General features: G+C 37.7%; 2 protein-coding genes across 5 annotated transcripts in view; both read left to right on the plus strand.

The window, feature by feature from the left end:
- Positions 1-20,837, plus strand: part of LOC113092119 (caspase recruitment domain-containing protein 11-like) — a 28,959-nt gene extending 8,122 nt beyond the window's left edge. The window contains exons 2-24 of the mRNA XM_026257718.1: positions 3,863-4,078; positions 6,170-6,307; positions 6,610-6,935; positions 7,105-7,284; positions 7,399-7,545; positions 9,465-9,590; positions 9,688-9,882; positions 10,014-10,163; positions 10,260-10,311; positions 10,456-10,562; positions 10,656-10,759; positions 11,523-11,575; positions 11,672-11,807; positions 11,989-12,187; positions 12,286-12,412; positions 12,706-12,946; positions 13,126-13,210; positions 14,677-14,772; positions 14,880-15,000; positions 15,316-15,498; positions 16,281-16,405; positions 18,412-18,527; positions 18,670-20,837. Coding sequence (XP_026113503.1) covers positions 3,877-4,078; positions 6,170-6,307; positions 6,610-6,935; positions 7,105-7,284; positions 7,399-7,545; positions 9,465-9,590; positions 9,688-9,882; positions 10,014-10,163; positions 10,260-10,311; positions 10,456-10,562; positions 10,656-10,759; positions 11,523-11,575; positions 11,672-11,807; positions 11,989-12,187; positions 12,286-12,412; positions 12,706-12,946; positions 13,126-13,210; positions 14,677-14,772; positions 14,880-15,000; positions 15,316-15,498; positions 16,281-16,405; positions 18,412-18,527; positions 18,670-18,874 — 3,414 coding nt within the window. The 5' untranslated portion in view covers positions 3,863-3,876 and the 3' untranslated portion in view covers positions 18,875-20,837. The remainder of the gene's footprint in view (positions 1-3,862; positions 4,079-6,169; positions 6,308-6,609; positions 6,936-7,104; positions 7,285-7,398; positions 7,546-9,464; positions 9,591-9,687; positions 9,883-10,013; positions 10,164-10,259; positions 10,312-10,455; positions 10,563-10,655; positions 10,760-11,522; positions 11,576-11,671; positions 11,808-11,988; positions 12,188-12,285; positions 12,413-12,705; positions 12,947-13,125; positions 13,211-14,676; positions 14,773-14,879; positions 15,001-15,315; positions 15,499-16,280; positions 16,406-18,411; positions 18,528-18,669) is intronic.
- Positions 20,838-26,814: 5,977 nt separating this feature from the next.
- Positions 26,815-27,790, plus strand: part of LOC113092116 (guanine nucleotide-binding protein subunit alpha-12-like) — a 29,955-nt gene continuing 28,979 nt past the window's right edge. The window contains exons 1-2 of one of the 4 annotated variants that reach the window (XM_026257713.1): positions 26,815-27,189; positions 27,279-27,606. In XM_026257713.1, coding sequence (XP_026113498.1) covers positions 27,310-27,606 — 297 coding nt within the window. In that variant the 5' untranslated portion in view covers positions 26,815-27,189; positions 27,279-27,309. Of the gene's footprint in view, positions 27,607-27,790 lie in introns of all 4 variants that reach the window. The other 3 variants (XM_026257715.1, XM_026257714.1, XM_026257712.1) reach the window with 3 other exon arrangements.

A 27,790-nucleotide genomic window follows, 5' to 3' on the forward strand; every position in this document is an offset into this window, starting at 1 on the left:
TTTGAAACAAATGCTGTTCTTTTGAATTGCCTATTCATCAGAGAAACATGTATTAAGCAGCACAGCTGTTTTCAACATCGATGATCATAAGAAATGTTTATTGAGCATCAAATCTGCACATTAGAAATTATTTATGAAGCATCATTTGACACTAAATACATTAACATGTCAAAAATATCTTAAAAATAGAAAGCTTAGAAATGGTCATTTTCACAGCACTAGTATTTTTACTGTATTTAATGATCAACCTTGGTAAGCCAAAGCGATTCCTTTCAAAAACATTACAATAATCTTACTGATCCTAAATAGTCTTCGTGTATGTGAAGCATTGATTGTTGGAAATAGACTGAACAACAATGAAAGGTGGAGTTTCTTTATTTGCTACTGTATTTGGATGGTTGCTAGGCGGTTTCTATGTTGCTCATCTTTTTGCAATCGAGTGTCAATCTGTCCCAAGAGCTGTTGACACAGGTTACGTTCCTCTGTTGTTTCCTCTGTATTTTAGTGTTGGTCTATGTAGTTCACACGAAAATGAAATCCTGTCAGAATTCATGCACCCTCATGTCATTAAAAAAACTTGATTGACTTTCCTCTGTGCAACAAAAAAAGAAGACATTTTGAAGAAATTGCACCAAACAGTTTTGGTGACCATTGACCACCATTGTATGGAGGGGGAAAAAAACACACACAAACAGACTTTCATTTCTTTAAGATGCATTAAAAGCAATGTTCTCAAAGATGATAATTACATTAATAAACCCATGAACATATGAATCTAGTAAAAAATTAGCAGTGACTATTGATAAGTGCTTTCACGGTTAAGTGTTCACTTGATTTCAGGATATTTGTGCCTTCAAACTGTCTTATGTATAGCATATATCAGTGTTTTATCTGCCATCTGTAGCCCTGCTTTCGCTATTCATAACATTAGACCATTAATCACTGTGTTGCAATCTGTGATCCAGGTACATTGGAGGAAATATTTATTTGATCCCCTGCTGATTTTTTTTTAAAGTTTGCCCACTTACAAAGAAATGAAATCAATCCATACAAATCTTCCATTCCAATCTCTCCCACCACCATGGGTAAGACCAAAGAGCTGTCAAAGGATGTCATTGACAAGATTGTAGATCTGCACAAGGCTTGGCTGCAAGACCATCAGCAAGAAGCTTGGTGTGAAGGAGACAACTGTTGGTGGGATTATTCGGAAATGGAAGAAATACAAAATAACCATCACTCGACCTTGGTCTGGAGATCCATGCAAGATCTTGCCTCATGGGGTAAAGATGATCATGAGAAAAGTGAAGGATCAGCCTACACGGGAGGAGCTTGTTAATGATCGTAAGTCAGATGGGACCACAGTCACCGAGCAAAACATTGGTAAAACACTACGCAAATTGAAATCCTGAAATCCTGCAGCGCCTGCAAGGTCCCCCTGCTCAACAAAGCACATCTACAGGCCTGTTTAAAGTTTGCCAAAGAACATCTTAATGATTTAGAGAAGCCTCGGGAGAAAGTACCGTGGTCGGATGAGACCAAAATTGAGCTCTTTGGCATTAACTCAACTCGCCATGTTTGGAGGGGGAGAAATGCTGACTATGACCCCAAGAACACCATCCCTACAGTCAAGCACAGAGGTGGAAACATAATGCTTTGGGGCTGTTTTTCTGCTAAAGTTAGAGGACGACTTCACTGCATTGAGGGGCAAATGAACAGGGCAATGTACTGTAAAGTCTTGGACGAGAACCTCCTTCCCTCAGCCAGAACACTGAAGATGGGTCATGGATGAGTCTTCCAGCATGAGAATGACCCTAAACATACTGCCAAGGCATCAGAGGAGTGTCTCAAGAAGAAGCACATTAAGGCCATGGAGTGGCCTAGCCAGTCTCCAGACCTCAATCCTATTGAAAGTCTGTGGAGGGAGCGGAGTTGCCAAACGACAGCCAAGAAACCTTAAGGATTTAGAGAGAATTTTTAAAGAGGAGTGGATCAAAATCCCACCAGAGATGTGTGCAAACCTGGTGACTGAGTATAAAACATCTTACCTCTGTGCTTTCCAACAAGGGTTTCTGCACCAAGTACTACGTCATGATTTGCTTGGGAATCAAATAGTTATTTCACTCACTGAATGATCCCTTATATGATGTGTTGTTGTTGTTGTTGTTTTGGATTTTTTGGTTGATATTCTGTCTCTATATGTTAAAATAAACAAACCATACAAATTACATACCCTTAATTTCCTTGTAAGTGGGCAAACTTCCAAAATTAGTAAGGGGATCAAATACATATTTTCCCCACCGTTCACTAATGCAACTATCAGATATTCAGAAGACTATCAACTCAGTGCAGCAGCATTGGAGACAAACTGTCCTCTGTGCTTTTGCTTCAGTCATGTTCCTGTAGCATCTTCACAGCCACTATCCACACGGTTCAAAAAAAAGATATGGTTTATTTCACCTCTCTGAAACTAGGCAGTGTGTAACTGCAAACACACACATGACGCTCACCGCAGGACACAAAGGTGTCATTATGGTGCCGCAAAGCTGCCACAGCTGCAGGTCACTATTGCATGAATTGTGTTTTATTGTTGACATTGTAGAGAACATATTTAAAGAAAATACATGGGTATTAAAATTGTGGAAACAATCATTGTAATTTAAAAATTGTACATTTGCAAATGTCAGTGGCAGTTTAATAACATTTTTTTGTATATTGTATGAATCTGTTGTAACAAGAAGTTAATTTTGTATTTAAGTAAACTATAATTAACACTTGAGCAAACAAGTCAACTTGAAAACAGTAGAAAACATGTAGCATGGTATGGGATAGAAATACAGTTTTTTTATGAATTTTATTGTTTCTTTAACACATCTGAAAAAAACATCTGACAATAATAAAAAAAAAATGTTTAAACTTGTGAGTTAACAATGATGTGTGGTTTACATTGTAAAGACTGTAAGTCTATTCCTTACATCCTCATTTTTATGATATTTTATAAAATTCATTATTTACCCTGATTAAAGCTTGCATGGTCAGTGACATTAGCAGAAACGGGAGATTGCTTTGAAACAATTGATTATATTTAGAGCTGAATGATTTAGGAGAAAAAATTAATTTTTTGGGGGAGAAAAGAAATCAGTAAAAAAAACAAAAAGCTTTCCTGTGCTTGTTTGTATGGTACAAAATGTGGCCAAAAATGTGTGATTTATATATAAATGTGTATAAACTCGATAATAAAAATAATAAAATAAATAAATAAACCAGCATATCATTTTTTGTATAATATTTTACAGTAAAACAAATCAATTAATTAAAAATAATATAAATAAAATAATACAATAATTTTATTTTGCGATATAACTCAAAACTAGAATGATAATATTTATGATTGTCTTCATTTCTTCATTTTTAACAAAGGTTAAACCATCAGACTTTAAGTTTGCACACAAGGAGCAGTTGGTTTATAAGCACTTCTTATTAAAAGTTTGTTTGCATTGTTGCATTGCCAAATGCATGACCGAGTCACTCTGAGACCCAAAAAAGCAATTCATAACATGCTTGGTTTGATTTTTATCATCGCAAAATTGGGTTTTATTTTGACTCTTTTATTTTTAGTGTTCAGTGTTAGATTTTCTTTGTTAAAAAGAGGCAAATAAATCACTCACTCCATATCTTAAAACTGCATGAAGGAAGTAAATCAGATCATGTCGATACATTTTTTCATGGATGAATGGGCATATTTATCTTTGAACATGTAATAACAAGTTAGTTTTTTTATCTGATGCGCTGTTAGTTCTATGGGTGTGAAAGGAGTGTCGAAACCGCGTCTTAAAATGTATTCTTTCCTATTCTCGTCTCATAGAGGCCTCTGCAGGAATGGAGAACGGAGGCTCAATGAACTTACTAGACTACAGGGAGGCTTTGTGGGAAAATGCCGAGAAGAACCGGTACATCTTGTGCCGTTTTATGAACCCCAACAAGCTGACCTCATATCTGCGCCAATGCAAGGTCATCGATGAACAAGACGAAGACGAGGTGCTCAACTCTCGCCTGCTGGAGTCCAAAGTCAACCGAGCAGGTATTATTCAGTGTTTTCCCGTCCGCTTAAGCGTATAGCCTAACATTGTTTATGATATGATACGGATCCACCCAAGGTTGGTTTTGCTCTCCAAATCGTATTGCAGAGACATCAACATTCATAGATGCCGGTGACAGAAAATACTAAACACTGGAATATGGAAATGCAAATTCAATGCTGAAACCATTTACATGCAAATCACATCATCAATCAGTTACTCGGTCACCCCATCTTTCACTGTGTTTTTCCAGTGGTGTAATGTGATGATGAATGGACGCTTTTAATCCTGTGAGCTGCTGTTGTAGTTTTTCTTTCCCAACGACTCCTTCCTGAACCTCCGTGTCATTTTTCAACTTCCGAACGGCCACAGGCTAAACGGATGACAGGGATTTTGCCTGAGCAGCTTGCTAAAGTCTGCACTGTTTGTTTGTCACAAAGCAGCACATCGAAATGCTTGTTTACCACGGCTGGGATTTTCACAGCCCCCTAATGATTCTCTTTCCCCTCTGGGACCGGCAGTTTGGCACGTAATGCAGAAGATCTTTCAAGTACTTTTTGTGCCACGACTTTCTCTAGTGAGTTAAAATACAATGCACGGCTTTCATCAAAGACAAATCTGGACACTCCTGCTACAGCGACACTACAGAGTTTAACCAAACACAATGCGATGAGTAATTTGTCTGTCCACATCAGGCGCGATATTTCCATGAGATGCAACGAAATCAATCACAAATCACAGCCAATCAGAAGACTGTGTGGGCGGAGCTCTCTTTGCAAGGCTGCTGCTGTTTCACACTTGCAACAAAGTGGATTAATGCCTAATCAAATGAAAACAAAACGATTAACGTTATTCCAAACACATACTCAGTGACTGATACAGTGTTTGTCATGGAATACGCTTGTTTTCAAAGTTTAGATGTTCTTCTTTCCTTTCTTTCTTTTCAAGCTCTGAGGTTAATTTTCAGTTGTCTCTTTCGTGATGGAGGTTAAAGTCATTCAGAATGATCTTAAAACTTAAATGAAACCTTTTTTAATATTATACCAAACACAGTCAGTACTTTAGCTGTCAGTTATGTACAGGATGGTGGACCTGTGGCCCTTAAACAATGAGACTGATTGAATAATATCAGTTAATATCAGTATAATATTTTTGCAGGACCCTGATAGTATGAGGACCTAGTTTTATTTAATCTAGCCTAGAAATGATCTGATATTACAATTCATTTCATGAACAAAATGTAATATTTTTTTTGGATCATCAACAATAATGAAAAAAATAATAATGTTAATGAAAACCAGATCATAATCAGTAATGTCAGAGATTGCCCGTTCTTTTCATTTTATTTTATTTAGATGCATGTTTAAATGGATAGTTCACCCAAAAGTGAAAATCCTGTTAATTAAGTTAATTTGCATAGTACTGTCTTAGATGTAGGTGACTTTTTTTTTTTTCATCAGAACGGATGAATCATCCACAGTAAGATCACTATAGCTTGCATTTAGAAAAGATATTTCCAAAGTAAATTTCCATTTCATTCCAACTTTAATCTTTGATGTAATATGGGTGATTCTATAATTACATGTACATTTGGTGTCCAAAGTCATTATTTGTTTCTGCTAATTTCATTTCAAATAGTTAATTTAGATTTTTGTGGATAATTTGTTACTCATTATCATGGATCACCAGATGTTACAGGCAATAACTGTATAATATTTTACTTTCTGTAAAAATTGTCATATAGATTTTTGATGGATTTTGATATATAGATTTTATATATATATATATATATATTACACAAAAAAACTAAATGTCACAGAAACACATATAGATGGCATTTTAGCCAAGATTGAAAAATGTACTTATAATATATATATATATATATATATATATATATATATATATATATATATATATATGAGGCATGAAAAAATATTGACTATTTAGATAGAAAATGTAGATAAAAAAGCTGATAATGATTCATCCTGATCGCATTAACATAAAGTAATCTATAAAGGTCACGTCAGGTAGAAATAACTCATTGCACTTTTTTCAGTTCAACAAGCGTCATGCTGCCGTGGTTTATGTTTCAGGTCGATTGTTGGATATCCTGCACACAAAGGGAGAGCGAGGCTATGTGGTTTTTCTAGAGAGTCTAGAGTTGTACTATCCTGACCTCTACAAACTCGTCACGGGGAAGGAGCCTACACGCAGATGTTCCACTATAATCGGTGAGCCACCTTTAAATTAAAATGTTGCCCATATAAATGACCTACGACCATGCCTTAAAAATGTTTGTTGCCTTCCACCTGCTTCCCCTCTGGGATGAGCATCTGCCATAAATCCCCTTTCACATTTGTGCAGTAGTCTCATAAACAATTACTGTGGTGCTACTATGGTACACTAACGGTGTCAGGCGGTGATAAATAATTACTATAAATATATCATGAAATCTGCATGACACTTCAAGGATACCATGGCACTTTTTTGTGCAGTGATGTTTAATTGACTGCATTTTGTTCTTTTCCTGTAGTGGAAGAGGGCCAGGAAGGGCTAATCCAGTTTTTAATGAATGAAGTCATAAAGCTTCAGCAGCAGTCCAAGGCTAAAGAAGTGCAGCGGGTGGACATCATGACCAAATGCCGCACGCTAGAAGATGAGCACAAGAAGCTTCGACTGGCCAACCAGGAGCTGCAGACCTTCCAGGAACGCTACAATAAGATGAAAGAAGAGCGTAATAACTATAACGATGAACTTATGAAGGTGAAGGATGACAACTATCAGCTGGCGATGCGATATGCCCAGCTCAGCGAGGAGAAGAATATGGCCGTGATGAGGAGCCGAGACCTTCAGCTGGAGGTCAGTGGGCTTCTGCTAGCACTGCAGGATGATTCGAGTTGATTTTTGTCTTTAGAAATCTCTCCGTCTTCTGTATTTATGGCTAAAAGTGACGGGTCACTCATATTTACAGGCATGATTTGACAATGTGGGATACAAATGTTGACTGCTGTCTCTCTGTTTGCTCTAGATTGACCAGCTGAAGCACAAGTTGAACAAGGTGGAGGAGGAGTGCAAAATGGAAAGGAGGCAATCTCTGAAATTGAAGAATGACATTGAGAACCGACCTCGGAAAGAGCAGATATTTGAGCTGGAGCGAGAGAATGAGGTCTTGAAGATCAAAATCCAGGAGTTGCAGTCCATCATACAGGTGAAGACGCTTTTTTTGCATCACAGTGAAAAGAAGACGGCGAAAAGCAAACACTTGGGAAAGGTTACTCGAAGTCAGAGATTTCAAAGTTGTTTTGTTTCTTTGCATGCACAGCCCGGGCCTCTACCTGATTCAGACAAGGCCATCTTGGATATCTTGGAGCATGACCGACAGGAGGCTCTAGAGGATCGTCAGGAGCTAGTCAACAGACTCTATAACCTGCACGAAGAGGTCCGACAGGCCGAGGAGCTCCGTGACAAGGTTAGGACCAGCCTTATACTGAAATAATCATTTCAGCTTCAAGCCCCTTTCCAAACAATGCACAGACATACACAAATGTTGAGTAAAGAAACTGCTTTTAATAACTAATGAAATACATTACCACTCATACATTTTGGGGACAGTACGTCTTTTTTGTTTGGTTGGTTGTTTTACTTTACAATTCATACTGTACATACATTTTTAGTTACTTGCATTTAGCAAGGATGTAACAAAGTGATCAAGTGACAGCAAAGTATTTTTAGTATAGTTAAAAAAGTTCTTCAAATACTCACCTTTTTGTGACAACTGTGTATATATCAAAAGAAATGTATCCCAGGTTCCACAAAAATTTTAAGCAGCACAACTGTTTTCAACATTGATAATAATAAGAAATGTTTGTCAAGCAGCAAATCAGTATATTAGAACAATTTCTGAAGGATCGTGTGGCACTGAAGTAATAATGCTGAAAATTCAGCCTTTACAAACCAGTTATTTTAAATTCTAACAATATTAACAGCGTTGCTATTTTTTTTTTACTGTACCAATACGTGTATTCTTCGTAAACAAAAGACAATTGTCTCAACAACATAAAAAAAAAATCTTACTGACCCAAACGTTTGAACTGTAGTGTGTCTTAAAGTGGTGTGTCTTTTTTTAAAACTATGCTTTCCTGTTCTTGTTATGAAAATAGCCTTTGGTGTTGACATAGCATTACAAAAGAGGAACGACTTTGTATCCGTATTTAATGAAATATAGTAGGTAGGCTTTATTCCTGTGTGAGCTAGATACATTGCAGCTAGCAATTAATTTATCTGCAAGCAATGCAATAGATTTTTGCTAAAAAATGAGTCATTTTATATGGCAGCATAACTAAGCTGCTTGCTATTTGAAACACTAAGTCCACTGACTGTATAGTGTCTAAAAAGGCTGTCTTGGGAGACAGCTCACTTTTGGCAGACACCTTAAGCATCATTGGTCAGTCTGGTCACTTACCGAATGATCAGGTGACCTCATAATGAATATGCCAAATGTGATATTACATAGGCCTCACGGGGGATTAAGCGCATTTAATATGGTCTCAGCATGAGAGTTTTTAGTTGACGGCTAGGAATAATGAAGTGTAGGCAAAGCTTTTTTCTCTTGTCACACATGAACGAGGAGTGACAGAGGCTGATGAGGACTGGCTGCTCTAAGTGGCCCCTTCTGCAGTGTGCTGTAGCTCTAATTAGAAGCGCATCTGAAGTGACGTGTGAAAAGTGTCAGAATTCTGGCTAAGACAGGAAGGGAGGGGGAGGGGCGGCGGCAGTGACTTCTTATCACATTCAGCCCTCTTTTGGAGGTTTACAACTGTTCTGCTTCTCATAATCCGCATAAAATGTACATTTTAGAGTGTTGAAGACCGTCTTTTGCCACAAAAGAAAAAAACAAACAACATTTGAGTTAACCCTCGTAAAGCTTACCAGGATCTCTCTTAACACTACAGCCGAGTTTAATGCATGTAGAGTGCTTGTTAAAGCCAGAAATCCCACATTCCCAAATATATATTAGTGTTTGTTTGTCTATTGACAGGGAAAGTAATTCTCGTTTGAAAGAATTGTTGTGCTATGCAAATTTCGGCAACAACAAAATGGAAATTTATGCCTTCGCAGAGCATTTTTCTCTGTAAATGATGAAGCTTCGTCTCTTCGACATGCAGTCAGCAAGGTTTGAGTCACACGGAACTGTTTAGTGTGGAATGATGGTCTGAGAGGTAGATATTAATAATGTGCTGAAAAGGAATCCTACAAACTGTTGCTTTTGAATGATCTAACAGTGAGGTTTCCTCTCAGGGTCATGTGATACCATTTTGAATGATGCCACTTTGCTCTTTATTCCACTGATGGGTTTATATGAGATATGTTTTATCTTATGATGCACAGTACCTGGAAGAGAAGGAGGACCTTGAATTAAAGTGCTCCACTCTGGTGAAGGACTGCGAAATGTACAAGAACCGCATGAACACGGTCATGGTGCAGCTGGAAGAGGTGGAACGTGAGCGGGACCAGGTTGAGTGCTAATGTCCCTAATGATGGCTTTGGATTAGTTCATTTCCTGTTACTTTAAAAGGGCTAGCGATAATGGATAGTTTTCTCTGTCCTACAGGCTTTCAAGTCAAGAGATGATGCTCAACACCTCGTGTCTCAATGTCTGATTGACAAAGACAAGTACCGCAAGCAAATACGGGAGTTGGAAGAGAGGAGCGATGAACTTCAAATAGAAATTGTACGCAAGGAAGCCAAGATAGTCAACCTGGAGTGCAAACTGAGACGGATGGCCAAAGAAAATGGTTTGGATCAGGTGAGAAATGATCTATGTGATTGAAAAGTTTAGTGTAGTTTAGAAGGACTTTATCACCATATCAGTTACTGGCTAATTGGCTGTTGTTATTTTCTTTTTTTCTTATTTTATCATGATCATTTCCCCCTCAGAGTCTGCCACGAGACATTACTCCACTAATTATAGCTCAACACTTTGGGCAACCTGATGGAAATACAGGAGGACCTTCAGAGGACTCTGGAGAAGACACTGTTGATGATCAAGAGCATAAGCTCCAACGCAGAAGCAACCTTAAGGGCAGAGTGAGTACAAACACGAAGCTATCTTTAAATCTCTCATTGTACGTCTTTGTTCAAGAATGTTTCTGCATCCTAATGCCTGTCATTCACATTTATTAGATTAACCGACCAAAATCTCCAGCCACTGGACCCAAAAGTCCTAAGTTTCAAGGTAAAATGTTTTTAAAGAGCTCTGACGGTGCTGCGTGTGAACCTGAAGTTAATATGTAGTTACTGTATGGTATTGTTCACTGAAATGTTTTCAAAGAGAATTTCCTGTAAGCCTGATTCCCTTTGATTTCAACTCTCATTATAGCCATGTCTTTCACAAACGGAGATCTGTTAGAACCTGCAGCTACTGACAACACAAGTCTTAACAGTGCCAGTGCAGTGATTTCTCCTGCAGAGATCTGCTATAAAAATGTAGGCTTTAATGCATTTTCATTTCATTTGTATATCTCTCCAAGTAGCTTTAATTTGAAGGCACGTGGTGTGTATGTGCTTGTGTCTCTTCAGCTGCGGGGCCGTAATGACAGTATCTTGTCCACCGTGCCTGAGCCCCCAGACCAGAACTCCATTGTCAGGAGAAGCAAGGAGACCCCAAACTCTCAATACAAATGGTAATTAAAATCAGAGCTCTATGTAACATACACGCTGATCAAAAGAAAAGAATATATTATGTTTACCATATTCCGTAGTAACCCTTTGTTAACAGAGGTATCTATAGTAAGACCATGCTGACTTGTTTTTAAAAAGCATGTATTATTGGTAAACATGATATATTTATTTAGTTCTTGCCATTAAATAGTCTTAGATGCTGACTTGAATAAATCAGTAAACAATGATGTAAACTACATAAATAAATAGATGTACATTATTATTATTATTTTACCTTATATACAGTACTTTATATATTATTTTAAATTAAAAATTAAATTAAAATTAAATTAAAATTATGCATTAAGCAGATGCTTTTATCCAAAAGCAACTTACAGTGCATTCAGGCTATCAATTTTTATCTATCATGTTTTCCCTGGGGAATCGAACCCAACAACCTTGCGCTTGATAAAACAATGCTCTGCCAATTGAGCTACAGGAACACTGTTTTATTTTCAGTGTAAAACAGTGTAACAGTACAGTAAAACTATTAATGGCTCCTAATTACCATGGTTAGTTTCAATGCGTCTGATTTGTATAGCAAACTATGAAATTTGTCGTCTAACAGCATTTTGAACTGGTGTGATTGTAACAAAAAGTTAATTGGATGATGTTATTAACGGATATATTTCCACAAAAATAACAGTTAGTAACTTCTAGTAACGTCAAAGTGAATTGATGGTGACATTGTAGAGAAAAGTTGACTATGCTGTATCTCTCTTTCAGTATTCCCATTTCAGACACTGCAGATACTGACAGCGGAGACAATGCCGACATGGGTATGAACAGGCATAAATCATTCACTTCACCCACTCACCGCTGAATCATACACTTAAGTGACTAGCCTTTGTAAAAATGTCTCTTCTTTACTGTAGACGACCAGGACTTAGATTCTTCCTTCTATGGGCCTTCATCCATCCATTCATCTTCATCTTCCCACCAGTCTGAGACAATGGACTCTTATGATCTGGAGCAAGTCAATAACATCTTCAGGAAATTCTCTTTGGAGAGGTATTTGGATGTTTACTTATAATAATAGTTTTATTCAATAATTATGTCATTTCACTAGGCAGTGAATCAACTTTCCATTTTGGCGACCTTGAGAAACAAATCTTCTTTTGGTCGTCTCGAATTGTACATCTATATTACCACTCCTCTTTGATTTGTGCATTCGTCCTTTTTCATTCTCCAGACCATTTCGTCCTTCATTGACCTCGGGCCCTCCACAAAACACATTGCGGCCAGTGCAGAGCCTTTTTCTCTCTGGAGAAAACCTTCTGTCGGACATCACTCTGATTGGTGGAAATGATAGCGGCATCTTTGTGTCCTCTGTGCAGTCTGGTTCTGAAACAGACCGGGCCGGAGTTAAAGTCGGACACCATCTTTTAATGGTGGGATTGAACTCCTGCATATGTTCCACAACCAAAACAACAAAAAGGCTGCCGTAGCAGTGGTAATCTCTTCCTGTTTGGTTTCATTTATCCCCTAGTTGGAAGGCAATGTTCGTGGAGAAGCTCAGAGTGTGGCTTTGGAAACCTGCACCAAAGAGGAAGCTCACTGGACCCTGCAGAGATGCACCGGACAAGTGCATCTCCATTATAAATCTAACTATGATGGTGAGCTCTCTTAAAAAGAGGATGCTTTTTTCAAGAGTTCAATGTGCATAGGGGATCCTGCACCACTCTGGGAGGAACCTAATAACATATTCACACTCTAAAGAAAAGACAAGGCTTTGGTCTTTTAGCCCACGGCTGTGTCTGAATTAAATGTTTTCATCACACACTCCATCTTATTCAGTGTTTTTTAAGATGCATCCACAACAAACTGTTCTCAGAGTCACTTCTTAGCACCTCAGTGGCTATTGTGCTTTTATTGGGTCCCTGTTTTGACCCCGCTTTCTTGTTTCCAGGCTACAGGCGGCTGCTGAAGGACATTGAAGATGGCACAGTGGTATCCGGAGACTCTTTCTACATCCGTCTCAATCTGAACATCTCCAGCCAGTTGGACAACTGCTCACTGAATGTACGATGTGATGAGGTGCTTCATGTTCTGGACACCATGCACCAGGGCAAATGTGAGTGGCTGTGTGCCCGAGTGGACCCTTTCACCAACAAGGACACGGAGAGAGGCACCATACCGAGCTACTCCAGGTGAGGACTGAAAACTGAGTGACCATTATAGTGTCAGTTTCAAAACGAGTGTGAAGATTGTCTGTTGCCTGCTGCAGATTGTCTGTCAGTGCGTAGGTGAGTGCGTGGGCGTGCATTTTTATATCTGTTGAATGTGAAGAGAAGCTGTAAAGTGAACTTGGCTGTCACCTCCTCCCCAGAGCCCAGCAGCTCCTCTTGGTGAAGATGCAGAAGCTGATGTGTCGAGGGGGTCGAGAGGAAGTTGAAACACTGCGAGGACTCCGGGTCAGTTCCTTCTGGATTATTGGAGAAATGCGCCCACTTTTGGCTTTCAAGTTTGTTGATGAGTCAGAACCGACGAGACATAATTTGAATGCCAATTAATGTGACCGTATTCAACACTTTCTGTCACTTCAAAGGGATAGTTCAGTCAAAAATGAAAATTCTCTCATCATTTACTCACCCTTATGTCATTCCAAACCTGTATGACTGATTTGCTTCTGTGCATCATAACTATTTTTGTCCATCTAATGAAAAAAAGATCTTCATTTATGTACTGGACAGCTGTGGATCTGATTCCATTTAAAAAAATCAGTCAACACCTATTGAAGCAAAACAGTCATGAACCTGTCTTTGTCCTTTTCCAGAATAGAGCTGTGCCTTTAAAGCTGTATCTCAGATTTCTGCTAAATCATGCACTGAAATCATGCATTTTAAACCATATTAGTTTGAACTTCTGATATACGTATTTTTGTTTTTGTTGAGCGCACACATCTGAAGTGCCCGCATAGAAAGCAGCCATCAAACGGCATGAGAGTAATAAAACTAAGTTCTCTTTCATGTCTTATTGCGCTTAAACTGTCAAATGCACACACGTTTATGTTAAAAACATACATGAGTTACAAAAACAGTCTGTTATGTCTGTGAAGGTAAACAGCTAAGAAAGAAATCACGTTTATATTAGATTTGTGACCGGAGTGTAATATACATTAGATATACTGCAGTCTACAGTGTTTATATCACCCAAACAATGTAATAAAACAAAAAATTGATATATAATGTTATAATGAATTACTATAGCTGTAATAAGGAGACATTTCTTACATTAATGCTTCTTTAAGATGCTCTACCGTGAAGATAAGCATGGAGGATTGTATGCGGCTCACTCAGGGCGGGGTCTCTGCTAATACTTCAGCATCTGTCAACAGTTGTGGGCGGGGCTTGTAAAAATCACATTGTACAGATTCTGCGAACGGCTTGTTCTGAGATACTGCTTGTGATCCATAAAAAAAAAGGATCAGGTGGATTTTTATCATTTATAGGGTGGTTGTCTACACACACTGCCAACACACATTTATGTTAAAACCACATGTAACATTGAATTATGCATAATAGGTGCCCTTTAATGCAAATTACCTATGCTTTGATTGGCTACTCTCCATATTAAAGTAGTTCATTACAGTTGTTCATCAGGGTTGCTGAATACAGTGTAGGTGTTGTGTGTATAGTCATATGTCAGATAATTCATAGTCATGATGTCATTCCCTTAATGATTTTTGAGTGACACATTTCTCATAAATTGCCCTTGGCTGCATTTCCCAAAACCATCATAAATTGATCGTAGCTCCATTGGTTTCAATGGGTGTACAGTACTTAAGCTTATGATGCTTTTGGGAAGCGCAGCCCTGGTAAATATCACTTTCCATGAGTTCTTTTCTAATAAACTCTCTGACTTCCATTTGTGCTCACAGAACACTCTACAACCTGAGGAGCCCACACCAACTCAAGACCCCAAGTGTAGTCCACGTCTGTCCAGAGCCAGTGTCTTCATCTTTCAGATATTACAGGTAACAGGTCCTCTTGAGCTTGCTCTCCCTGCCATAGTGCTGAGGTCTTACTGCAGACAGGAAAAGAGCAGAGTCTTGCTGAGATTAAAAGAGATCCCTGGTGTCAGTTTGTCAGCAGGGTGGATAACAAGTACAAGAGGATGAACAGCAGTGAGCGTGTCCGCATTGTCAATGGAGGAAATCCATCATCAGTTTCCAGACCAGGTTTTGAAACGCTGAAGCCTGAGGGTAAGACTGCCCACCCTCATCTTTACTTGTTTATTTCGGAGGAATCTTTACAGCGGATGCCTTGCAGACAGGTTTCATACTGTCATGAAAATGAAACCTGAACATGTCAGGGAACTTGCAAAGCTTGTTTTCCAGAACTGAAAAATATATAATTTATTAACTCTTTTTAGGTACGCTCTAAATTGGTTAAAAGGAACGGGAAACCAGTGCTTTTGTTTGCACACGTCCATTTCTAGTGTTTATACGGAATTAGATTTGACTTTTAGCGGAAAACTGCTTTCAGAGTTGACCCGTGAACTGTTTCTGTTCTTTCAGACACCTCTGACCCAGAGAGTGACTTAAACAAGGGCTTGAACCTGATCCCGTACAGTCTAGTGACTCCACACCAATGCCTGCGTAAAAGACCTGTCCTCTTCACCCCCAACGTCCTCGCCAAGACCATTGTCCAGAAGTTCCTTAATCTCGGAGGTGCTATGGAGTTCAATATATGCAAACCAGGTAAAAGTGGCTGGAGGAAGGTTGTCCTAATTATAGAGACAGTCTTTTACCAGTAGCTGCTATTATTAACTATCACATAGATGTAATGTAATGTATGTATGTGATGATAGCAAGAACTTCATTTTAATTCGTTCCATGACTTCAACTCTTATATTAGCAAAAACCCACTCAGTCTATGTTAAGCACAAGCTTTGAATGTATGTATGTAAAAAAAAAAAAAACACTCAGATGAGGAGAGTGATTGGTTGATTTAATTGATTAATTTACTTGTTCTTTTGTTTAGATTTATTATCCTTTTTCCGTTTAAAAAAAAAAAAAAAAAACTAAATATTTTCTAACTTCTGAAGTTGAACAGCCTGCTTTACAAGAATAATACTGAATAAGAAATGGTTTTAGCTTCAGAGTTCAGCTAGGCACAATAGTTAGATTCATGAATGAAAGTTTCCTCTTAGCAGATTCTTTAAATAAATCATTAATCACTCTGGATGAGTTAATGTGCACATAATTAGAATGTGAGACTCAAGTGTAATTATTGACTCATTGTTCATATGTCAGTGTGTATCTGACCACACATCCTTAGCAGAGTTGATTTTTTGCTTAAATAAGTCGGGGGGCTCTTCTTCCAAAATAATGCTAAATGGAATATTTAAGAAACTGGAGTTGATAAGAATAACCAAATCAGAACCAAAATCTATAAAATCCTTACGATGCCCTCCCTAGATGCAAGCAATGTTTTCCTTGACATGCCTACTCACAAGAACGATTAATTTGTCTTTTCCCAGACATTCTGACAAAAGATGAATTCCTCATGAAACAGAAGATAGAGCCCATCATTTATTCCAAAGAAAAGCAGGCCTGCACATATGAATGCATCACTCCAGAAAACATCGAAGCGGTTGCCTTCAAGGTACAGTAATAAATGTTCTTTTCAGAAGAATTTAATAACAGCTAAATTACGTTTTTGCTTTTATGTGCTGTCATTTCTGCTGCTTACTCAAGAAGCTTGTCAGATATTTATGTGTTCGCTGTTTAGCCGAGCAGTATCGTTTTGAAGCGCTTGCTCTCGGTGAGAGCTTAACCCTTTCCTGAAGACACCAATGGGATCGTCACACTACACCAAGCCCAACTTTCTAACTACTTGTTAAGGGTCATGACTTGAGGAATCAAAATTCCCTTGATCTATTGTCATATAAGAAGTCTGTGAACCATTAAAACATCCAGCAAGTTTTATATCATAACGCCCTCAGGGGAGGTGAGAGAGACGCAGACTCCCACTGAAACTTTACCTGCTGATGTCACTGTTCGACACTGTCTTAGGAAAGTCATTTACACTTTTTTATGTATATTTCATATCATTGGCATTATTTTGTACTCATCCATTACTTTTTCTCATCCAATATTTTGAGCAGGCACTGCTACTCATCTCTCGCTGCTACCAGACACTCCATCTGTTGCACACGTAAAATTGACCATGCAACCATCCTCTCCTTCTGCGCTTATTTACCACCTTACCTTAAATCTTTTTTCCTTTCTTTTATTCCATAATGGAGTGTGTGTCCTAAGCGTTGCCCATGCCTTAACATCTCTCACTTTACTCTGATTGATGCATGTGAACAATCAGTGCAATTCTCTATTATTTACCTATTTGCCACCTTAACTTATATTTTATTCCTCTAATCTGTAAGGAGCGCACGTCCCGTAGCACTTAAGCGTCACACCTGCCAATCATGGTTTACACTCCGATTGAAACAGAGAGTATTTTGTTCACATGCCCACTGTGTGTCACTTTTATGCATTATCCTTACTCCAGTTTAAGAACCACTGCCTTAGGCTATGCCCACTGGAGTCCAGTCGGATGACACTTGGCTATACCGGATGCGAGCGAGCGCTGCGTCATGTTTAGGTTCTAAAGCATTATAATCAATGACCTGATCTACACTGGATACAGTAAACAGATTCCCATTCAGTATCTCATGAACACCTTGTGCTTGAGCTTCTCCTGACAACAGCACAAATGGAATAATAATGCAAGGTTCACTTTGACGTATCCATTTTAAGCACAGGTACAGCTTGTTTGCATCTCTGTACACGACTTCAGAAAACCCCAGCGTTTAGGAACAAGTGGCTTTGTCTGTACAGGACTTTTTTTTTTAATGTGGGTTTTATAATGCTTTATGTTTAAGGGTTTTTTATGCATTTGTTTTCAAAACACTTACTCACATGCAATAGCGAAGAACGTTGATACTGTTTTCCATGCAGTGATATTAACCAATCATAACAGTGGCGTTTTATGTGCATGCTTTTTTAAGGGAGACACCTCTTAAAAAAAGATCATTTCAGAAAGAGGGTCAGAATGGTCTTTTTTTCCTTTTTGAGAAACTTAAGGGTTAAGCGAACCTCAAGGGACATATCGCAATAAAACAGAATCTGTCTCGTGACCCCTTTAAACTTAAAGTGGACCGTAAGGTTTATTTAAAAAAAGACTTGATTCAACCAAAGAGCTCTGTAAGTCTCGGTGTGTTTAATGTGACTGAAAGGGGAAGGAACAGTGGTATGTAGGAGACAAACCTGATGCTCCTGACGGCTGCAGATGCAATCTGCTTGTTGGGGGTTTGTGAGGTGGTTAGATGAGAGGCTGCATATTGTTTTTCACTTGCTAATGTGTCAGGAGATGAGTCTAATTTTCCACTGCAAATCTCACTTGTTCAAGAGGTGTGCCAAAAACAGGACAAAAAATGAGAGCCGACCCCTCACTGGATGAGCTCGATCCTTTCTATATTGTAAATTATTATTTACAATCTTGTCTAGATTCATCAGTAACTGTTGCGTTTTGATAATATTGAATGCAAGAAAGTTTAAAAACTGTATTTTTAGGGGAAAGCTATTATATTAAATCAGTGGTTTATTTCTTAGAACAAGCACTGTCTCCTGGAAGCTGATCTGAGCTGTGTGAAAGACTTGTTGAGGAGAGAGATCTACCCCATCGTGATCTTCATCAAAATCTGCGAAAGGAACATCAAAAAATTAAGGTCTTCTATCTTGCCTAACTCTTTAAATGAGTGTCGTATTCATTTTTAGTTTCAGTTTGAAGAGGCTTAGTTTCATTATTCAAGGTCAGATGATCCTCCGATAATGCAGTGGTCGTTTCTGGTGTTTTTTTTCCTCGAGCAGGAGGCTCCCTCTGAAGGTGGACTCTGAGGAGGAGTTCTTGAAGATGTGCCGCTCCAAGGAGAAGGAGCTGGAGACGCTGCCGTGCTTGTACGCCGGTGTGGAGCCCGACTCTTGGAGTGGGGTGGAGGATCTCGTCAGGATCATCAAGGAAAAGATTTTTGAAGAGCAGAAGAAGACGGTCTGGGTGGAGCAGGACCTGCTGTGACCTGAAGTAACGGCTTACGGCGCACCAAAACTGTTTTCAGCCTTGGGTGGAATGTGTGCATGCAGCACAGGCGTGTGAACAGGAAGTCAAAAGTGTGAAAGGTGAGGTGTGTTTCTCTCTGCTGTCATAAACCAAAAAAACCAAAGCAAACACGTGGACGAGGTACCATGTGATGCTCCTTACATTCACATGGTAAGCAGTGGAACTGTTCTCATCCCAGAGCTTCTCATCTGTTATTCTCCTGAAGCACAGCTGTTGTCAATAAAACATGATCCTTTCCTCAATATACGGCTGCCCACTGAATTCTGCTTCAGCTGTATTCTGGCTGATTTGTGTATAACTGTAAGATGCCACCATTGTTGCAATAAACAGTATGTACGTTTGTCTTTGTAGGCACATTACATCAATTAATATTAGTGACTTCTATATTTATTTTAATACGAACCTACATTTGGAACGTGTTTCTAATCTCTGTGTCAGTAACACACATGTGGCTTATATCTGTGCTCATTTCAGCTGCTACCGTAATCCTTGCCAAGGTTTTACTGTATCGGTAGGTCAAACTGTATTTCAGAGGCATTATACTGCACAATAATGTACATGACATGTCAAGCTCATGACTGTAATTCACAACCTTGTGTTTTTTTGGGGCATTATTTTGGAGTATGTTTAAGCTGTCATTGATTGACATCATAAAGTGCACTCTTATCTTAGAAGTTTTCATAGTGTGCCATTTAGAAACACCATGAATTATGGGTACCTAACAAGTAATATGAATTTCTTTTAAGGTAACATTCAAGGTTAAATGTATATGAATGTAAAGAAACGTATAAGGGATTTTTTTCTTATATATAAGCATCTTTTCTGTACATTCGAATGTGTTCTGTTTAACTTTTTCTTCTAAGCAAAGAAATGATGACTAACCTTTTTACCATGATTTACAGAAGACGCCCACTAAAATGTTAATCATAGTATCAGTAGTTGTATACCAAAAGATAAAGTCAGGCATGTTTAAAACAAGAATCATTAGAAGATATAATAAAATTAATGACTAATTCATTCTATTTATAAATCTTTACCAATTTCTTCCACTATCCTTAAAAATTAAGTTGACAGCAGATGGGTCAAAATACCCATTTTATTAAACCGTAATAACATTTTGCAAGACCAGACTGGACTTTTATACATTTTAATAAGCATAGGTCAGATAAATTATGTTTTAATTTTACATCAAAATTATTATTATTATTATTTTACATAAAACAGTTGACTCTTTTCTTGCGATTAATATGCTTTCTGTGTATATAAAATCACTTTTGTAAATGTAACTTGGTGCGAAAACCAAAATGGGATGTCTTGTCTTTGACCAATACAGTTGAATTATTTGTTGTTTTTTTAAATCTTTGTTAATTAAATATATTTCATATATTTAATTAATGATTTGTATTTATTACAATACAAATATTCCATTCAATCGATCCTATACTACAAAGTCATAAAAACGGCATGTGTAATAATTATAAAAGAATTATGAAAATATATTAAATGGCTGATGTCAACTACACTTGTATTGCCATAGATATAAACATACAACATATTGATATGTATATATTTATTGTTGGGATTGATGCCATTGAAGAGGAAACTTGATGTACCAGCCTTAGCACCTGTTTAATAGAATTAAACCGAAATGTCTGTTTTCTAGAAGAGAGGCTGGAGTTAATGTTTGTATAATATCTACTGCCGTCTTATCAAGGGGTGTACATCCTTAAGTCAAGGCAACAAATTAAAAAAAAAAAAAAAAAAAAATGTTCAGTGTATTAAGAAACCGTCTTTTTTGTGTTATCTCCCAAAGCTTAGATTTTTATCTGTTTTTGTAAATATTATTTTATAAACAGACACAGGAATGTACTGCTGACACAACATGGTGTGTTCTATGTAATAAACTGTCTTATGAAGCAGAGTTTCTGTTTTCTGGGTTAAGACTCAACTACAGTAGATCTGACGCTGATTTCCACGTGCATTGTGCTTCAGAAAGAAACTGACACGTTTTTCCTGTTGAAATGAGAACTGAAAATGAGTAAAAGGGCTTAAAAAGAGGAGAAATCCTGGAGAGTGTGTGTCACGAGCAGCGCAGTGGAAATTTCAGTTGGTCCCTGACAAGCAGACATCTTGTTGCTTCATGTGGTGTTGGTGGTGGTTCCTTTCAGAGTAGCGTCACTTGCAGACAACAACTCTTGACGGTAAACCAACTTTCCACTGTGATTGTAAACACCATTGAAGAGGCTCTCGGATCTGTCGCTGCTCACTAAAACCAGGAGAAATCGGTTTCATTTAACAGAACGCGTCACATAAGCTTGTTTACAACCCTAAAAGACTGTTATTTCTCCAGTTAGGCTCATCTTGTTTTTGTGTTGTTGTTGTTGTTTTTTAGAGTGAAATGCCTTGTTTGCTTGCTTTTAAACATCCCAGGTTATTGTTTACCCCGGTTAATATTAATGCATAAAAGGCCAAGAGGAAGTAGAGATATGAAAATATAATTTGCACATCAATGCAAACACATTATGTTTTGAAAGTCCCAGACAAACAATGCTGGTTTCTGCACATTGTAGTACATGTACTTTAAAGATTATACGCTAACTAAAACTAATTTGTATCCTTTATCATAATATTTTCAAAACCCACAACATGAAAATCCGGTCTCTACAACCCTGATAGAGTTTTTCATTGGCGTATACCTTCCAGCGGTTTTTGTTTTGTGCCTTTCTCACACAGCTGATCGCTACAGGAAGTGTTGCGTACGTCGCAAGCGTGTCACTTCGCTATGGCAGATGGCTTGGCAAGCTGTGAAATGCGGTGGTCTCTGCTTCCATCCGTCAAATGTGTGAGGAGCGCCGGAGCTGAAATGTCATAATAGACTCTCTGTGAAAGAGTGTCTGTCACAGACATCAGAACCTTTGTGTCTAGGCCATCTGTATCTCCCTATTTCACCCACAGCCCCAGAAGCCATCAGATCCCACTCATCCTTGGTTCTGAGAAGCATTGAGCTCTACTTCTAGCTGCTCACTAAAGCACAGATAAATGTGTTTTCTGCACGGTTAAATACGTTTTCGAATGTGCAGAGAACTTTGTGCCTTTGTTACAGTTGTTAACAAAAACATCTTTTCAAGATCATTGGTTTGATTAGGAGAGGAAAGTACTGGCTCATCATCTGCAAACTTGAAAGGTGCTAAATGCTCATATTCATCTCTTAAATAATCTCTTTAAAATATAGTATTTTCTTGTTTTCATTTATTTTTTCCTTTCTTTCTTCCTCCCTCCTCTTGAAAATTGTGGGCTTGTTTTTTCTAGCAAACCTTCTTCAGTCTAATAACAGTCATTTTTCATTGTGGCCATCAAGTACTGAACTCCATTAATGACACACACACTTGTCCGTCTATGAGAGCCGTTATGCTGGGATCAAAGAGTGGGGTATAAATTTAATTATTTGCTTTTTATTTATTTAATTAGACATTTTCCTCTATAGTTTGGTTTATTCTTATCTCACTTAATTAGGCTGGACATAGCTTTGAATCTGTTTGACTTTTGGATTCCCTTGTTAAATACATTTGGAAAGCATTTGTGCTGGAAAACATTATTTTATTGACTCTTTGTTCTGTATTTTCTTGAGGAGTAGTTTTAAATAACCTTTTGAAAACAAGGTTAAAAGAAAAGTTCACCCATAACTTAACAGTCTGACCTTGGTTGTTATTTATTTTTAAAGATTCATTACGAAGTGCTTGCCCTGTAACAACATTTAGTGGTCAACGGGCTTATGAGCAAACAAAACAAAACACAAGGCACAAAACAAAATAAAGCAAAGCAGAAATAACAAAAAACTAAGAAGAAATAACAAAACAAAGCACAAAACAAAATAAAACAAAGCACAAATAACAAAACGCAAAACAAAAACAAAGCACAAATAACAAAAAACAAAGCACTAAACAAAATGAAATAAATAAAAAACACAAAGCACAAAACAAAAAACTAAATGAACAAAACAACAGAAATAACTAGCAATAGTAGGACTCGACATGCATGCAACATTTTTACTGACATATTACACATACTATGTGTACACATCTACGCCACTGAACCTCTCGAAAAAAATTATCATCTTTTGTAGTAATCTTACAATAATGGGTGAAGTAGTATACATAGTCCATTTTTTATTTGTGAACTGATGTTCAGCTGTTCTTTTTAATAGTCAGCTTATTTCATCATCAAAAAGACACGAAGATACACATTTCATTTGTTCAAGCTGAATGCTCACTAAAAACTGACATAGTAATCACATTTTCTGGCCATTTCAAGTTTTATTTTGACGTGACACAAAGCACTGATAGCCTAAGTGGGTGAGTTATTTATTCACTTTATAATTAGTTAATAACGGCATCATTTTCTTCATCCATGTCGAGAGCTTGCACGAAAACAAGTGATTTATCCCATGGACCAATCACATCCAATTCTCAGTTACCCCCCACTAATCCCACCGCATGATAAGGGGTCTCTTTTGTAACTCAATGGGCTGAATAGAAGCAAAATATTATTGCTGTCAAACGATTCATTGCGATTAATCGCATCCAAAATAAACATTTTGGATTACATAATATGTGTGTATACATATACATATAGTATAAGTTCTAAATTAGTTTATATAAAGCATGCAAACATTGCTTAGAAAAGCTCCAAAGCATCTTATATGCTAAATTATATACAACTCTCACCATAACAAATGAACAGTCCTATGATTTCCCAAAGTTATAGCACTTGTTGCTCCATTGCTGCCTTTGCTTCAAAGCATAGAGGGAAATATGGATGGCAGTGCTGGTTATTTCAGCATTAGCTTGCTTTAAGACTCTCCAAGAATGCTGTCAAGAGCAATCTGCCCAAGAATGGATACTTGTATACTTTTGTGTTTCTTTCTGATTTGCTGATCAAAATGTGTAATCATGGCCGTGTTGCTCTCTGAAAGCCTCTTCAGCTGCGCTTCATGTGCATGTTGATTTCATCTTCCCTCCAAAAACCCAGTCCAATTAACCTCCTGCTTGAAAATCAACTTGAAAGCTTTTCCATTAAATGTTTTCCTTGTGCACGTCACCTCAACAAATAGGTTTAAGAACTCTGAATCGCAGCCACAGTAATCAGAGACTGTTTTTCCTATGCTGTGAATGACATTGAATAATCTACTTGGAGGAGGAATGAAAAAATCGTCACTATTTATATGCTAATGTTGGAAGTCCTGTTGGTCAGTTGTAGGTGGTCAGTGGCACAAAACTAGCCCGCTCTACTTTTCTGCACCTGTGGGTTTTTTTTACTGCTGTGCTGGGAAAATGTTTAAATATTAAATATCATATTATATCGTTGACAGTTTGTGTAATAATGTTTTGGCACACACAGAGAGTGTCTAAGTGTAGAAAGTGTTAAATCGAATGCAAAAAAAAAAAAATATTAATACTAATCTATGACAAATTATGTTTTGATTAGGAATATGCTCTTTATAAGGTTTCTTTACCTGTGGATTTTTTTATTTTATTTGACACTTATGTATCTAACAGAGCTCGTTTTACAATAAATAAATGATGTATGTGGATGAGAAACTATGATTCAAATAAACTGAATGAATGTTAGCGCAGGTTAACACTGCCCTCTGCTGAATACAGTTATATTTTATTTTAATGCAAGCAGGAGAGCACAGGAAATGTATTTTTAAAACTACTTCCAAAAATGACTTGAATATAGCCCTTTTATGGTTAACACATTTTCTGGAGATAGCAAAAGTTTAAGAATGATAGGCTGAATTTTTGAAAGTTTTGCATTATATTTAACATTTAATATTAACATTTGAGAATAAAAAGCAATTTTGCTGTCATTGACTAGGGCTGGCTATCCTTAAAGGTTTCCTGATTCAATTTTAATTCACAAGCTCTCGATTTACAGTTTGGTTCCTTTTCATTTCTGTATATCTAATGTCTATTTTTTACATACTGTGTGAAAGAAACCCTCACTGCTAATGCTGTTAATATACAGAGCAGGGTTTTAGGCTCATTCAAAGCAGATCTTGTCTTTCTGAGTCATTCATTAAATAAATCAGCTCTTTGAATGAATTTGTTTTGAGAATCGGCTACATCTGCTGCATCATATAATTTGAGCCACTATAAAGCGAGATGGCTCATAAGAGTTATTTGTGCATGAATCAGACTACACGGGTAGAGTTGTTTTTGTTTTTTTCTGTGCAGCCCACAAGAGTAATGCAACAAAAAGACACTTCTTCACATTATGCACAGTAGACTCTTTTGAATCTATTGGGTCACGTTCAGTACAGACTGCAAGCTTGAATTCATGGATAAAAGAGGTGAGTTTCACAGAAGTAAAGCGGTGCAGAAAACACTGATACATCCATCAACACTTCTAAGCATAATATGAATATATTAATGTAAATATATTTAGTATTTATCTAGTAGTATCTAGCATTTCCATATAAAAATATTTGCTGTAGTGTGTCATATCATATGAAATATCAGATAAAATTCCCAAACAATCATTTTGCCAGTAATTGTAATAGATATTTGTTTGCTCAAGGAGTCTGACAGCAGCCAGTGCTGCACACAGAGATCTGATCTCATCATCATCAGTCTGTCTGAAATAACATGAAGAAACAGAACAAACTGAGATAGACTCAATACAGAAGAACTGTGGCAATGTCACCAAGATATATATATATATGATGTATATATATATACAGTACAGACCAAAAGTTTGGACACACCTTCTCATTCAAAGAGTTTTCTTTATTTTCATGACTATGAAAATTGTAGAGTCACACTGAAGGCAAGGGCTATTTGAGCAAGAAGGAGAGTGATGGGGTGCTGCGCCAGATGACCTGGCCTCCACAGTCACTGGACCTGAACCCAATCGAGATGGTTTAGGGCTGAGCTGGACCGCATACAGAAGGCAAAAGGGACCAACAAGTGCTAAGCATCTCTCGGGGAACTCCTTCAAGACTGTTGGAAGACCATTTCAGGTGACTAGCTCTTGAAGCTCATCAAGAGAATGCCAAGTGTGTGCAAAGCAGTAATCAAAGCAAAAGGTGGCTACTTTGAAGAACCTACAATATGACATATTTTCAGTTGTTTCACACTTTTTTGTTATGTATATAATTCCATATATAATTCTACATGTGTTAATTCATAGCTTTGATGCCTTCAGTGTGAATCTACAATTTTCATAGTCATGAAAATAAAGAAAACTCTTTGAATGAGAAGGATATAAGAATATACACTGTATATGATGTATTTATGTTTCCAATATATATATATATATATGTGTGTGTGTGTGTGTGTGTGTGTGTGTGTGTGTGTGTGTGTGAACAGTTTATTTGCAAAAACAGATAAATAATTTTTTTCTCATATATCATATTTTTATTTATTTATTATGTTATCATGTTTTAATTGTTTTATTGTGTTAGTTAGATGTATTTTTTAAAGTTATTTTTATTTAATCAAAATAACCCAACTGCAGTTTGATTGAGATTAATTGGAATGCACAATGAAAAAACATGATTTTCTGTTTCTGTTATCCGTTTGCAAATGAACTCTCAATATATGAATAGCCTATACAAATCAACGGCAAAATGAATGTTTAGAGATTACCTTTCATTATCGCACTCGTCCTTATTGGTCACTCATCCAAATTTTTCATGTTTGCATCATACCTTTTTCTCGTGCCTTTTGCCAGGTTTTATGTAAAGTTTTAATAGTCTGCCACACATACGGCAGTGCATGATAGACAGACAGCAAGGAGCCTCTGTGAAATTCTGACGTTTTTCTGACACCGACTGGAACCCCCGTCACGTCAGTACAAACGCCCCTCTCGCTGGGACCCCTACCGGCCACGGGCCCCACAGCAGGAGGGGCGTCAGTCCAGAACACAAACTTCTCAGAGAACCGCGAGGAAACATCACAAAGTCGCTCGCGCTCTTCCAGAATTAACTTTTGGAACTTATGTCGCTGCCAGAATATAACGGAATACGGATTCCAGCTCAATAACATTTCGTGAACACATTTAGCGAATGATGTTTTTTTGTTTGTTTGTTTTTTACCACGAACAACGGATTAGTTTAGTAGACAGCTGCCTTTCTTCATAGTTGTGACGGACAGCAGTGGACGCTTTGCTGGGGAAGGACCTCTTCAGTGTAAACGCCTTTACATATGTCTTAATGGAGGAACATTTTTATTGTGCTTAAGCTTTTTTCTTTTAGAGTTTAGTTTTAACCGGTGAATATTCACAGCATATGCTTGTCTATTCCATATAGATTTGGTATAAAACAAAGTTAATTTCTTTGGTACTTTAATGAATAGATCAGGTGGTAACTGACCGCGTTCAAGTTGGAAAGGATGGCCGGCGTGGTGCGCACCCTGAGCCGGTGTCTGTTGCCAGCTGAGGCCGCTCATGATGACAGGAGTAACGGGAAAGCACGAGACCGCGATGCGAAGCGACGCAGTCGCGAGATCGACGCCATGATCGCGCGCGAGAGACGCTCGGTGCGGCGTCTGGTGAAGATCCTGCTGCTGGGCGCCGGAGAGAGCGGCAAATCCACCTTCCTCAAACAAATGAGGATCATCCACGGGAAAGAGTTTGACCAGAAAGCGCTGCTCGACTTCAGGGACACAATCTTTGAGAACGTCATTAAGGTAACGGTCACACGTTTGCCTGAGGTTTTGTTGTTTCTGACGTCATAATTGTCTGTTTTGTTTGTCAACAGTTTTGTGAATTTGCTGTGTTTCATAAAATTCTACTAGAATTTGACTTGATAGAGAAAATATTATTTATTAAAGTTATACCGATAGATAGACTGATTTGACATGCCACCTATAA

Source organism: Carassius auratus, unplaced genomic scaffold, assembly GCF_003368295.1.
Source record: "Carassius auratus strain Wakin unplaced genomic scaffold, ASM336829v1 scaf_tig00214480, whole genome shotgun sequence".
Lineage (NCBI taxonomy): Eukaryota > Metazoa > Chordata > Actinopteri > Cypriniformes > Cyprinidae > Carassius > Carassius auratus.